Source organism: Salmo trutta, chromosome 38, assembly GCF_901001165.1.
Source record: "Salmo trutta chromosome 38, fSalTru1.1, whole genome shotgun sequence".
Lineage (NCBI taxonomy): Eukaryota > Metazoa > Chordata > Actinopteri > Salmoniformes > Salmonidae > Salmo > Salmo trutta.
Genome location: NC_042994.1, coordinates 18,220,046 through 18,235,603, shown reverse-complemented (window position 1 = coordinate 18,235,603; position 15,558 = coordinate 18,220,046). Strand labels below are relative to the sequence as shown.

General features: G+C 42.5%; 1 protein-coding gene across 2 annotated transcripts; it reads left to right on the top strand.

The window, feature by feature from the left end:
• The first annotated feature begins 924 nt into the window (after positions 1–924).
• Positions 925–15,475, top strand: LOC115178279 (presenilin-2). Of its 2 annotated transcripts, none has more exons than XM_029739385.1 (11): positions 925–1,068; positions 1,451–1,627; positions 2,023–2,243; positions 3,049–3,190; positions 3,418–3,485; positions 5,578–5,798; positions 6,207–6,305; positions 11,862–11,930; positions 12,464–12,553; positions 12,870–12,985; positions 13,957–15,475. In XM_029739385.1, the coding sequence occupies exons 2-11, from the start codon at positions 1,499–1,501 to the stop codon at positions 14,110–14,112; spliced, it is 1,311 nt and encodes a 436-aa protein (XP_029595245.1). In that variant the 5' UTR covers positions 925–1,068; positions 1,451–1,498; the 3' UTR covers positions 14,113–15,475. The 2 variants fall into 2 exon arrangements, with proteins under 2 accessions (XP_029595245.1, XP_029595246.1); XM_029739386.1 differs by having other exon boundaries at positions 927–1,068; positions 1,512–1,627.
• The last annotated feature ends 83 nt before the right edge of the window (positions 15,476–15,558 follow it).

Genomic DNA, 15,558 nt, shown 5'->3' with positions numbered 1-15,558 from the left:
GTTCTGGATTTGGGGACTGTGAAAAGACCCCCGGTGGCATGTCTGGTGGGTTAAGTGTGTCAGAGCTGTGTGTCAGTTGACTATGTAAACCATTTGGAATTTTCAGCACATGAATGTTTCTTATAAAAATAAGTGATGCAGTCAGTCTCTCCTCAACTCTTAGCCAAGAGAGACTGGCATGCATAGTATTTATATTAGCCCTAGTATTTATATTAGCCCTGATTACAATGAAAAGCAAGATGTGCCGCTATGTTCTGGGCCAGCTGCAGCTTAACTAGGTCTTTCTTTGCAGCACCTGACCACATGACTGGACAATAATCACGATAATCAACAAAACTAGAGCCGGCAGGAGTTGCTTTTTTTAGTGTGGCGTCAAAAAAAGCAGAGCATCTCTTTACTATGGACAGACCTCTCCCCATTTTCACAACCATTGAATCTACACGTTTTGACCATGACAGTTTACAATCCAAGGTAACACCAAGTAATTCATTACCATATTTAGGTGAGGTCTAGAGTTTAGGGAATGATTTGTACCAAATACAATGCTCAAATATCATGTAGTAGGCTAAGCCTATGGATGTTACATTGAGCTGTGTGAATGGAATATGAATGACAGTCATGCAAAATGCTGTAATAGAAATAAGGCCATGCTCATACATTTTTTTATCGTCCTACCTAATCTTGAACGGCACCGACCGCCACTGGTGTAGATCAATGGGGGGGGGATATTTTCATGCGTTTTAATTCCAGGCTATAAGGCAACAAAACATTTGAAAGGGTGTGTAGAATTTCTGTTGGCACTGTAAGATGAGGGGGTTGTATTTGAAAGTTTCATAAACATATTTTTTATATATATATTTTTTACACAGCAAAATTATTTGAAGTCACAAGTTGTCTAGGACGTTTCAGAAGCACGGATCACGTGGTCCACCAGGCATCAGCTGATGACTTCCTTGTTGCCATTCTGCTTGTCGTCGGAGATAAGAGGAATTGCAGAAGCGCTTTCTTTCATCCAAGAACGGACGCGGTTTCCTTGGGCTTGCTGATGTGAAATTGTGCATTAAGGAGGTACTTTGATACGTTTAAAAACTCACTTTATTAATATAGTACGTACAGCTTTTTTTTTCCTTAGCTAGCTAGCTAACCGGCAAGGTAACTTGCACTTCTCACAATCTGTTCTAAATACCGGACTGTAGTGGCTAAATCAATCTATTGGGGGGGGGGGGGGGGGGGGGGGGTAATCCTCCTTTTAGCTAGCAACAGTAACGTTAGAGTATCTTGAAATTATGTATGCAGTTTTAGGCTACGTTTTTCGATATCAACATACTCGATAATCAAGTAAGTCAAAAAAAAGCCTGTGGTACTATAATGATTGAGCGTCAGTAAAGTTGCAGTTTCTCCGGGTTTTTTTTGTCAGTAACGTCGCAATTAATTTTGTCTTGACTCATAGAATTTTGCAGCTGTGTCCCTCTCCTCTGCCGTCACTAATATTCTATCCATGAGTACCTCAGACAGTGAAGAGGACACCTACAATGAGAGGACAGCTCTGGTTGCATCCGAGTTACCGTCTGTGCCATCTTACCAACAAGACCCCGACCAAACCCAGCCTGCAGACATGGAACCCAGGGTAGGTGTCCTCTGCACTGTTGGGCAAGTGCCCTTTCCCACAGCTGGGACACCTTGGATCATTTCAATGGCTCTATTGCAATTGGTCTTTGCGATTCCTTGTATCCTATCTCCTCACCTCCTTTGCAAATGTATTGGAGGAGAAGGTCCAAGGTCGCTCCCTGGACCCTCCCCAACGCATTTTGAGGAATTTAGGATGACTTGAGAAAGGGCCTTTGAATCAAGTGTCCGTAGCTCTTAGATAGTGGTGATTGTGATGAAGATATACTGTGGGTATCACAGCCACTACTTGCTATTTTCGCTTGACTTCTTCATAGTACAATAATAACACTTATTCACACCATGTACTATTTCCATGTGATAAGCAATGCTAGAAAATGCTCCATTACTTTGCAGCGGCGCCTGGTGGCCCCAGAGCCTGCAGCTGAACCCCCCAGCCTAAACAGGAGTGCCGCAGAGCAGGAGCACGTAGACCTGGAAGAAGACGAGGCGCTCACACTCAAGTACGGCGCCAAGCATGTCATCATGCTGTTCGTCCCCGTCACCCTTTGCATGGTGGTCGTCGTAGCCACTATAAAGTCGGTCAGCTTCTACACTGAGAAGAACGGGCAGCAGCTGTAAGTGTTTTTTTTCCTTCCGTTTAGCAGCCTACCTTGGGTTATGTTCATGAGGCATCAAACAGACAGAAGCGGGGAGGGGCTGCTATCTGGACCTTTCCGATAAGAAATGCACAATTTCGTGTTCCGTTTCAGTGTTTTCTTTTGTGCCCTAATGAACACGACCCAGCGTAATATGAGATGAGCTGCTTCTATGCAGGACCTTATGAGAAGAAGTGGTTCTTGCATATCATTATGACAGATCCTTAAGGGAACCTTTCCTGTGATTTGACACTGACATGCTTAGAACTTAGTAGACACTAATGTCTTTATTACTTGAGTATGTGACTGGTTTTCCCACACTTTAGTACAAGCTAAGTTCATATCTATCTCGCTGGAACTAAGGCTAAATTAGGGGTGGGCAACCCTCCCTCTGGACATGGGGAGCTACTGGGTGTGCAGGTTTTTGCTCCAGCCCTACTATAACAGCCTGAAACCCGGAACCTGATTTTGTAGAATAAGGTGTGTTCGAGTAGGGCTGGAGCAAAATCCTGCAGAAGGGTAGCTAGCTAGTAATCTGAGAAGGATGGTTGGCCACTCCTCCTGAGATAAAGATTAGGTGTAGATGATATTAGGTTTAGAGTGAAGTTGCCCCTAGATGCTGATCCAGGGTCAGTTCTGCATTTTCCCCACTAATAGTTAAGGTTAGGATTGAGGGAGGGTGAGCTGATCCTAGATCTGTGCCTAGGGGGAAACTACATCACGGAGCATAGTATTAGTGTCAGGACGATTTTCATGATTGTTGATTTGACTCCGGCCCTGTTAGGATCTACACGCCTTTCACAGAGGACACAGACACAGTGGGCGAGCGGCTGCTCAACTCTGTGCTCAACACCATCATCATGATCAGCGTCATCGTGGTCATGACCATCTTCTTGGTCGTGCTCTACAAGTACCGCTGCTACAAGGTGAGACAGACTTAGGGTGTATTCAGGATGTTAAACATTCTGAATGTTGCAGATAGAAATAGAATGAATAGAGCGGACACGATTCCCTGGTATTCTATCTGACATGTAATCATATGTTTTACACCGTACATTTCTATCTAAACGTTCTGTAACGTTACATCCTGAACAGGCCCCAAGTTTGGAGTGCTATATTCTAGTGCTCTGTGTCATGGTTCATTTTGTCGTAGTTCATTCACGGATGGCTCATCCTGTCCTCACTGATGCTGCTCTTCTGGTTCAGCTTCATGTACCTGGGGTGAGTGTCCATCCCTGCAATTGTTTGTAGTCAGCCGTATGCTATCATGTTGCCTGACTGTTGTGGTTGTTTAAGGAGAGAGCGGGACAGGAAGGCTGTCTCAAATAATATATGGGCTTAGTTCATGGCTCTGGTCAAAGGTAGTGCACTATATATAGGGAATAGGATGTCACTTGTTTTACGCCTTAAAGCAATTTCCACCACACTAATGTATTAACTAACTTTGTTGGCTCAAACTTCTCCCCCCTCAGCATTTTTTATTTAAAAAACTGTCTGACAGATCTGAAAGATCACCTTAGTCCCTGGGCCAAAGATTTAACTTAAACAGAACCCCACTGTCTTCACTTATAGTACCAGTCCAAAGTTTGGACACACCTACTCATTCCAGGGTTTTTCTTTTTCTACATTGTAGAATAATAGTGAAGACATCAAAACTATGAAAGAACACATATGGAATCTTGTAGTAACCAAAAAAGTGTTAAACAAATCAAAATATATTTCAGATTCTTCAAAGTAGCCACCCTTTGCCTTGATGACAGCTTTGCACACTCTTGGCATTCTCTCAAACAGCTTCATGAGGTAGTCACCTGGATTGTATTTCAATTAACAGGTGTGCCTTGTTAAAAGTTGTGGAATTTCTTTCCTCCTTAATGCATTTGAGCCAATCAGTTGTGTTGTGACAAGGTGGGGGTGGTATACAGAAGATGGCCCTATTTGGTAAAAGACCAAGTCTATATTATGGCAAGAACAGCTTGAATAAGCATAGAGAAACGACAGTCCATCGTTACTATAAGACATGAAGGTTCGTCAATCCGGAAAATTTCAAGAACTTTGAACGTTTCTTCAGGTGCAGTCGCAAAAACCATCAAGCGCTATGATGAAACTGGCTCTCATGAGGATCGCCACAGGAAAGAAAGACCCAGAGTTACCTCTGCTGCAGAGGATAAGTTCATTAGAGTTACCATCCTCAGAAATTTCAGTCCAAATAAATACTTCAGAGTTCAAGTAACAAACACATCTCAACATCAACTGTTCAGAGGAGACTGCGTGAATCAGGCCTTCATGGCCAAATTGCTGCAAAGAAACCACTACTAAAGGACACCAATCAGAAGAGACTTGCTTGGGCCAAGAAACACCAGCAATGGACATTCTTTGGACTGATGTGTCCAAATTTGATATTTTTTGTTCCTACTGCTGTGTCTTTGTGAGACGCAGAGTAGGTGAACGGATGATCTCTGCATGTGTGGTTCGCACCGTGAAGCATGGAGGAAGGTGTGGGGTTGCTTTGCTGGTGACACTGTTGGTGATTTATTTAGAATTCAAGACACACTTAACCAGCATGGCTACCACAGCATTCTGAAGCGATACGCCCTCCCATCTGGTTTGTGCTTAGTGGGACTATCATTTGTTTTTCAACAGGACAATGACCCAACACACCTCCAGGCTGTAAAGGGCTATTTGACCAAGAAGAAGAGTGATGGAGTGCTGCATCAGATAACCTGGCCTCCACAATCACCTGACCTCAACCCAATTGAGATGGTTTGGGATGAGTTGGACTGCGGAGTGAAGGAAAAGCAGCCAACAAGTGCTCAGCATATGTGGGAACTCCTTCAAGACTGTTGGAAAAGCATTCCTCATGAAGCTGGTTGAGAGAACGAAGGGTGGCTACTTAAACAAATTAAATCACTTTTCTTTTTTTTTTTGTTACTACATGATTCCATATGTGTTATTTCATTAGTTTTTGATGTCTTCACTATTATTCTACAATGTAGAAAATAGTAAAAATGAAGGAAAACCCTTGAATGAGTAGGTTTGTCCAAACTTTTGACTAGCACTGTACATCAAAGGCAGCATTCTAATTCCTCAGTTCAAACTCTGAATGGGAGTATCTCAACAGTTTTTAATGTGAATTCCTCATCCTAACAGACAGGACAGATGAAAGGAAGGGTATTCATTGGTCCTGGGATCACTATGGATGAAGGATAGGAAAGGAAGCAACTAGTGACCATTGAGATACATCCCTTGTCTGTAAAGCGGTTTGAATGCACTTTACATAAAGTTTGATTTGACATTTCTCTCTCTTCCTATCCAGGGAGGTATTTAAAACCTACAACATGGCCATGGATTACCCCACAGTAGCCATGATCATCTGGAACTTTGGGGCGGTGGGAATGATCTGCATACACTGGAAGGGGCCCCTGCAGCTGCAGCAGGCCTACCTCATTGCCATCTCGGCCCTCATGGCCCTGGTGTTCATCAAGTACCTGCCCGAGTGGTCTGCCTGGGTCATCCTGGGAGCCATCTCTGTCTATGGTGAGTAAGAGGGCTCAGAGTACATATTGCTGTTGGTTTCTGTCTAGCATTGTCCGGAATACCATGAAAAAGGGGTAAAAATAACAATCCACCTTGCCTATCCCATTGCAAGGTGAATCTACCTTCTTATTACGTATACCGATCTAATCCTTTTAGATCTTAGTGAATAGCCAAGATGGGTAGAGGCTACAGGTTGTTTCTGGACGTGCCCTTTGATTTAATGGCATAGGTGTTAATGGTAGACCAGTTATCATGCTGCTATACAGACCTTGACTATTAGCTGAGCACCACCTATCAAAAAGTGTGTGATTTCATCATGTATAAATGTTCCAATCATTCTTGCAGTAGTTCAGTACTTTTTTGCTCATTCAGAAATTCCTGTGTCATGCTGTTGTCCTTTGTTTGCAGATTTGGTTGCAGTCTTATGCCCCAAAGGTCCTCTAAGGATGCTTGTGGAGACAGCACAGGAGCGTAACGAGCCCATCTTCCCTGCACTCATATATTCATGTAAGTACAAGGTTTTGTTCATTGGGGCACATCGTAGTAAAATGTTTTGCAACAGAAAGTATCTTGTTAGCGTCCCACCTAGTCAACAGCCAGTGGAATCGCGTGGCGCGAAATACAAATACCTCAAATGCTATAACTTCAATTTCTCAAACATATATGACTATTTTACACCATTTTAAAGACAAGACTCTCATTCATCTAACCACATTGTCCGATTTCAAAAAGGCTTTACAACGAGAGCAAAACATTAGATTGTCAGCAGAGTACCCTGCCAAAAATAATCACACAGCCATTTTCAAAGCAAGCATATATGTCACAAAAACCAAAACCACAGCTAAATGCAGCACTAACCTTTGATCTTCATCAGATGACACTCCTAGGACATTATGTTATACAATACATGCATGTTTTGTTCAATCAAGTTCATATTTATATCAAAAACCAGCTTTTTAACTTAGCATGTGATGTTCAGAACTAGCATACTCACCGCAAACTTCCGGTGAATTTACTAAATTACTCATGATTAACGTTCACAAAATACATAATTTTAAGAATTATAGATACAGAACTCCTTTATGCAATCGCGGTGTCAGATTTTAAAATAGCTTTTCGGCGAAAGCACATTTTGCAATATTCTGAGTACATAGCCCGGCCATCACGGCTAGCTAATTTGACACCCACCAAGTTTGGCCCTCACCAAACTATAAGAAAAATTGGATTACCTTTGCTGTTCTTCGTCAGAATGCACTACAAGGACTTCTACTTTAACAATAAATGTTGTTTTGGTTCCAAATAATCCATAGTTGTATCCAAATAGCTCCATTTTGTTCGTGCGTTCAAGTCACTATCCGAAGGGTGACGCGCGAGCGCATTTCGTGACAAAAAAATTCAAAATATTCCATTACCGTACTTCGAAGCATGTCAAACGCTGTTTAAAATCAATTTTTATGCTATTTTTCTCGTAAAATAGCGATAATATTCCAACTGGGCGACGTTGTATTCATTCAAAGGCTGAAAGAAAAAAAATGGAGAATTCTCATGAACGCGCATCTCCAGTGTCACTGTTCCCAGGCTGACCATTCACAAATTATCCTGCTGTTCTTCACCAGGAGACGCGTCATTCCACTTTCTGGCGCCTTCTGAGAGCCAATGGAAGCCTTAGAAAATGTCACGTTACAGCAGAGATGCTGTATTTTCGATAGAGATGCAACAGAAGGATAACAAATTGTCAGACAGGGCACTTCCTGTATAGAATCTTCTCAGTTTTTGGCCTGCCATATGAGTTCTGTTATACTCAGACACCATTCAAACAGTTTTAGAAACGTTAGTGTTTTCTATCCAAATCTACTAATTATATGCATATTCTCGTTTCTGGGCAAGAGTAATAACCAGTTTAAATCGGGTACGTTTTTTTATCCGGCCGTGCAAATACTGCCCCCTAGCCCCAACAGGTTAAACAAGTTCAGGGGTGTGTATTCTCTTGAAACCGAACTAAGATACCTACCTGAATTTGTCCAATATACTCAAATTTTTGTTGCATAATGTTTTGCTACCATTTGAGCTTTTTCTTCATTTTCATTCTTAGAATTCTATGACTTTTGTTTTTAATGGTAGGTGCTTATATTTGGGGTTACAATGGCGCCGGAGGAGATGGCTGCTGTTTTACGGCCTCATAACCAATTTTGCTATTGGGTGTTTTTTTTGCGTTATTTGTAACTTATTTTGTACATAATGTTTCTGGCTCGGTCTTATGACCGAAAAGAGCTTCTGGATATCTGGACAGCGATTACTCACCACGTACTGGACAAAGATTTCTTTCTTCAACGAGTCAGACGCAAAGGATTTACTTAAAACACCCGACGAGGCCCAAATCCCCGTCATTCTCCATGAGACAGAGATATCAGGGACGTACAGTGCCTTTTCGAGGTGCCTTGTAAGGATCCGACGGCGAGTGGGTAATCTTCCTCTACCACCAGTCCTATTAGCCAACGTACAATCATTGGATAACAAAATAGACAAGCTGCGATCACAAATATCCTACCAACGGAACATTAACCGCTACGGGATCAGTGTCCCCCACGGGATGGTTGAGCTAACGTGTGCTAATGTGATTAGCAAGATGTTGTAAGTAACAAGAACATTTCCCAGGACATAGACATGTCTTATATGGGTAGAAAGCTTAAATTCCTGTTAGTCTAACTGCACTGTCCAATTTACAGTAGCTATTACAGTGAAAGAATACCATGCTATTGTTTGAGGGGAGTGCACAACAACAAAACTCATCACAGCAACTGGTTTGATACATTCACCTCTGAAGGTAAATAATGTACTTCAGCAATCTTGCTCTGATTTGTCATCCTGAGGCTCCTAGAGATAACATGTAGCATAGTTTTGTTTGATAAAATCCATTTTTATATTCAAATGTAGGAACTGGGTTCTAAAGTTTGAACCTCTGCTGTGTCTGCCTGCCAGCTGTATGAATAACATACAGCTGGCGGGTTTAAAGTTTTTTTTGGCAGGATAGAACAGCGGCCTCTGGTCTATGTATATTTGTAAACAACAGCTGGTGCACGAAATATAAGGACGTCTCAAGGTTCTGCTCGCTTGAGGTAGAGTACCTTATGATAAGCTGTAGACCACACTATTTACCAAGAGTTTTCATCAATATTCTTCGTAGCTGTTTATTTACCACCACAAACCGATGCTGGCACTAAGACTGCACTCAATGAGTTGTAAACGGCCCTAAGCAAACAGGAAAACCCTCATCGAGGCGGCGCTCCTAGTGGCCGGGGACTTTATTGCAGGGAAACTTAAATCTGTTTTACCTCATTTCTATCAGCATGTTAAATGTGCAACCAGAGGGGAAAAAAACTCCAGACCACCTTTACTCCACAAACAGAGACTCGTACAAAGCTAGCCCTCCATTTGGCAAATCTGACCATAATTCTATCTTCCTGCTTACAAGCAAAAACTAAAGCAGGAAGCACCGGTGACTCGGTCAATAAAGAAGTGGTCAGATGACGCAGATGCTAAGCTACAGGACTGTTTTGCTAGCACAGACTGGAATATGTTCAGGGTTTCTTCCAATGGCATTGAGCAGTACACCACAGCCACTGGCTTCATCAATAAGTGCATCGATGACGTCGTCCCCACAGTGACCGTACGTACATACCCCAACCAGAAGCCATGAATTACAGACAACATCCACACTGAGCTAAAGGGTAGAGCTGCCGCTTTCAAGGAGTGGGACTCTAACCCGGACATTTATAAGAAATCCCCCGATGCCCTCCGACAAACCATCAAACAGGTAAAGCGTTAATACAGGACTAAGATTGAATCGTACTACACCTGCTCCGACGCTCGTCAAATGTGGCGGGGCTTGCAAACTATTAGACTAAACACAGCCACGAGCTTCCCAGTGACATGAGCCTACCGGAAGAGCTAAACTACTTCTATGCTCGCTTCGAGGCTAGCAACACTGAAGCATGCATGACAGCATCAGCTGTTCCATACGACTGTGTGATCACGCTCTCCGTAGCCGATGTGAGTAAGACCTTTTAAACAGGTCAACATTCACCGCAGAGCCAGACGGATTACCAGGACGTGTACTCCGAGCATGCGCTGACCAACTGGCAAGTGTCTTCACTGGCATTTTCAACCTCTCCCTGACTGAGTCTGTAATACCAACATGTGTCAAGCAGACCACCATAGTCCCTGTGCCCAAGAACACTAAGATAACCTGCCTAAATGACTACTGACCTGTAGCACTCACGTCTGTAGCCATGAAGTGCTTTGAAAGGCTGGTCATGGCTCACATCAACACCATTATCCCAGAAACCCAAGACCCACTCCAATTTGCATACCACCCCAACAGCTCCACAGATGAAACACTCTATTGCACTCCACACTGCCCTTTCACACCTGGACAAAAGGAACATCTATGTGAGAATGCTATTCATTGACTACAGCTTAGCATTCAACACCATAGTGTCCTCAAAGCTCATCACTAAGCTAAGGACCCTGGGACTAAACACCTCCCTCTGCAACTGAATCCAGGACTTCCTGACGGGCCGCCCCCAGGTGGTAAGGGTAGGTAACAACACATCCATCATGTTGATCCTCAACACAGGGGCCCCTCAGGGTTGTGTGCTCAGTCCCCTCCTGTATTCCCTTTTCACCCATAACTGCATGGCCAGGCACGACTCCAACACCATCAAGTTTGCCGATGACAACAGTGGTAGGCCTGATCACTGACCACGATAAGACAGCCTATAGGGAGGTGGTCAGAGACCTGTAAGTGTGGTTCCAGGACAACAACCTCTCCCTCAACGTGATCAAGACAAAGGTGATGATTGTGGACTACAGGAAAAGGAGGACCGAGCACACCCCCATTCTCATCGACGGGGCTGTAGTGGAGCAGGTTGGGAGCTTCAAATTCCTTGGTGTCCACATCACCAACAAACTATCATGGTCCAAACACACCAAGACAGTCGTGAAGAGGGCACGACAAAGTCTATTGCCCCTCAGGAGCCTGAAAAGATTCGGCATGGGTCCTCAGATCTTAATAAAGTTCTACAGCTGCACCATCGAGAGCATCCTGACTGGTATGGCAAGTGCTCGGCCTCTGACCGCAAGACACTACAGAGGGTAGTGCGTACGGCCCGGCCCAGCACATCACTGGAGCCAAGCTTCCTGCCATCGAGTACCTCATTACCAGGCGGTGTCAGAGGACAGCCCTAAAAATTGTCAAAGACTCCAGCAACCCTAGTCATAGACTGTTCTCTCTGCTCCCACACGGCAGACGGTACCGGAGTGCCAAGTCTAGGTCCAAAAGGCTTCTAAACAGCTTCTACCCCAAAACCATAAGACTCCTGAACAGTTAATCAAATGGGTACCCAGACTATTTGCATTGTCCTCCCCACCCCGTCTTTTATGCTGCTGCTACTCTCTGTTTATTATTTATGCATAGTGACTAACTCTACCTACATGTACATATTACTTCGACTAACCTGTGCCCCAGCACATTGACTCTGTACCGGTACCCCCTGTATACAGCCTCGCTACTGTTATTTTACTGCTGCGCTTTAATTATTTAAAATTTTTACTTCCTTTTTTTTCTTAACTACATTGTTGGTTAAGGGCTTGTAAGTATTTCCCTGTATTTGGCACATGTGACAAATGAAATTTGATATTTATCCTACTTTTAGATTTTGTTCTTCATCTCCCAATTTCCCCCTGAGACACCCTCGCAGAGTCGGGTCACAGCCGTGTTCTGCTGTTATCTGGAAAAATGTAGGGTTACGCGCTTTGCTTAAGGGCACATAATAAACACTACCCAACTCTGAGGGAATAGGCATCATACAAAGCAGTGGCTCCTTGTCTTGGTGCACGGGGCCCTTTATGTGTGTTTGTTTTAGTTCAATTCAGATTTGACAAATGTTTGTTTGTTTTTTTTGTATAGTTTGTAGTTTCCTTCCATAAGGATGCCTTACAACCAAGATTATGAGTCTTGCAGAATTGCACCAGTTTCCTAATAAGACTTTCATTTCTTTTCAGCTGCCATGATATGGACGGTTGGGATGGCCAACCCAGCAAGAAATGCAGAGCCCACAAATCAAGATACAGGTACGTATCGTATAATTTCTGTTTATAATCCTTTGGCTTTAACAATGCTCAGTTTGTTCCTAGTCTCAACCATATATATAGTTATATTGTCTATGGTTTAACATTGTAACGTTTTGGGATTTTATATATATATATTTTTTTATTTTTTTATTTATTTTTCACCTTTATTTAACCAGGTAGGCCAGTTGAGAACAAGTTGTCACTTACAACTGCGACCTGGCCAAGATAAAGCAGAGCAGTGCGTCAAAAACAACAGAGTTACATGGGATAAACAAACGTACAGTCAATAACACAATAGAAAAATCTGTATACAGTGTGTGCAAATGAAGTAAGGCAATAAATAGGCCAATAGTGGCAAAGTAATTGCAATTTAGCAATTTACACGAGTGACATGTGCAGATGAGGATGTGCAAGTAGAAATACTGTTGTGAAAAATAGCAGAAAAACATATGTGGTGATAAGAGTTCAAGTGTACTGTAGATTTGAAAGCAGGACTTAAAATGAATACACTTTTGCAATTTTTGGTTCCTCAGACGAGGAGGCACATCAGAGTGAGGGCACCCAAGTGTCCTCAGGGATGAATAGGTCCTACTCAACTGAGGACGACCTAGACGAGGAAGACCGTAAGTACTTTCTGAATCCTAAATCAACCACTAGCCTCTACCCCTTAGGCACATCTGAAGGATCTGATAGGATAGGTGTAAGCAATGGTGGTGAACATTACACCAAGCCTATCAAGATGTAGCCATTTGGCATTTCTAGCCTATCCTTTCAGATCTCCACAAATGCATAGGGGGTAGGGTTCTAGGGGTTGATTGGGGATTGGACAAACATCTCCCACAGCACTTAAAAAAAAAAAAATAATGTTGTAATACATGTGGTTTCTTGTGGTGTGAAACTAATCCAAATGGACATGCTGTGGTGTGGTATAATCTGCAGGAGGAGTCAAGCTGGGACTGGGGGACTTCATCTTCTACAGTGTGCTGGTGGGGAAGGCTGCTGCCACTGGAGGAGACTGGAACACCACGCTGGCCTGCTTCGTGTCCATTCTCATAGTGAGTGTTACAGCCAGACCTAGGGCTGTTGCGGTGGCTGTATTACTGCCACACCGGCAGTCACGAGTCATGACCGCAGTAAAAATTCCACGTGACCATTGAGTAATCTTCTTTTATCACTCTTGACATGCGTTGGTGGTATTCAACTCGCTAACGACCATCGGGTTGCTAATGGCCTGGTACTCAGGGCTCTATTGTCCCTCTAACCACTCTGACATCAATGCAAAATCACCCTTATCATCAACATTATTGTGCTTTTAAAACTCACTGAAGTTCAACAACTGGTTTAAACTGAGTGGAAAACATGGTCTTTGGATGTTGTTTCAAAGTGGACAGCGCTTTCTACGGTGATGATTCATTCAAAACACCCATAAGCATATTAGTTTATGCATAGGCCTATATATGTGCCCAATTCCTGCTTCCATAAAATGATTGTGCTGTTATTCAATACATAGCCTTCTGCATATTATGCACAACAGAATTTTTTTTTTTTTTTAAGTTTCTTTGGTACATAATTAGTCTAATCTGAAATTTTTGTAATCGCCTTTGAACGTGTACTGTATTATTATGCATACTGGATGGACTGGTTACCTTATTCTACACTCCAAACATTCTATCCATGAGTCTGGAAGTGAACGTATAGGCCTAGGGGATGTTGTTGGTTCATTGATTGTGCAGGGTAGCTTACAAAGTTAGTCTACAATTATAGTGAAAACTTTGTTTTTTTCCCAATTGCATTTATGTATGATTAACTGTTCAGTTACAAGTCTGAACTAATGTTCATGATAAGCAGACCCATAGTAAATTAGAAAGGTCGTTTCTGCAGAAACTTTGGAACAGATGTTGATTGCTAGCCTATTTAGTGTGGTTGCTAAGCTGAAATGGCCCTAAGAACTGTGATTAAGCACCAAATGTGGCTGATTTTTGTGGATTTGAAATGTTCTTTTAATGACCCCTTCTGTGTCTCACAGGGACTCTGCCTCACTCTTCTGCTGCTGGCCATATTCAAGAAGGCCCTCCCAGCTCTCCCCATCTCCATCACCTTCGGCCTGGTCTTCTACTTCTCTACAGATAACCTGGTCCGCCCCTTTATGGACAACCTCGCTGCCCATCAGTTCTACATCTGACTTCCCCTCTGGGGGGGTCAATGGAATGCACAACCATTTCCCCACAACCATTTTAATTAGGCATTTATGGCCCACTCAACCAACTTTGGGTTATTTTGAGAACTTGGCACTCCCATTTCAATGGTTCAAGTGAAGTGGTAACTTGAACAGTCAAGACATGCTGCAGTGATCCATTCAAGTCAAATCTCTGCTCAAGGCTACTGGTTTTTAAAGGGGCAGTGCAGTCCAAAACTTGATTTAATGATATTTTCACACAAGGTCAATAACTCTGAAATTGGTAAAATGATAATGCCCTGTTAGTGAGGTTTATTTTTTTTACTCCTGGAATTTGCCTGTTCAGGTGGGATGTAGTTTTTGGCCACAGCATGACATCACAATCCGATGTGATTATTCTGACCAATAACCCGTTCACAAAAATGGTTAGCTCCTACAGACAGTGAATCTGTCTGGCTGGGGCTTGCTATATAAAGCAGGCATCGAGGTCAGAGTGTATTTGGTGTTATTTTCATGAAATACACTGATGATTTTAAAATTAAAGACTGCTTGGGAGCTTTAATGTCTTGAAAGCAGAAAGTCTATTTTATGGCTTCACTTCTAACCCCCATTGCCCTTCTGTAAATAAGCTGAATGAAATAAGACAATCAAGCATAGATTCAAACAAGTTGTTTTGAGGCACTCCATTCGTCAACAATTGATTCAATCTTGTATGACTCGTAGGAAATTATTTAACTTGACATTTTCTAATAGTTGGTTTCATACCAAATGGAAGTCAAATCATACTCTATTTTGATAATTGCTGCTGAGTTGCCACGTATGGTGAAGGAGGGAACCAAAAGGTGTAGGATTGGGGGAGAGGCTGATGCTAGATCTGTACCTAGGGGAAACATCCCGGAGAGCCCGAAAACAGAAACTAAACATGAAGCATGATGGTCCTAACTAGCCTGAAATCCAAACTGATCTCTGTTCATCAGTTTGTATTGCAGTCTAGGTTCTAACTGCTCACTGAAAACCGAAACTTGCCGGTAGCGTAAAGCTAAAATACTGGTATGCTGTTTGAATGGAGTGCTTTTACATGCAACGAGAGTGTGTAGTCTTTATATTGAAGATATATATTTTATAGAATGTAATGCTGTAACATTATTAATACACTTAAATGAAGTTTGATGGATTTTGTGTTGTGCAATGAAGTGGTACTTCTGCTAAATTAAGTCCAAGAGCACAAATCTAACAATGGATGAAAGGGTGATTCTAAAATTAGTTTATGATTAATAGAATGGAGGTTGGGACATCTGAGATTTTGACCCTTTCATCACCAGCTCTATAGCTCAACTAGTGGTAAAATAAAACAAGGCACTGGAATATTACATGTGTAATTTGGCAATATGCAAACATGGACTGGGACTAGTTCTCAATGTTACATCACAAAAGAGGATATTGTTAATTAAA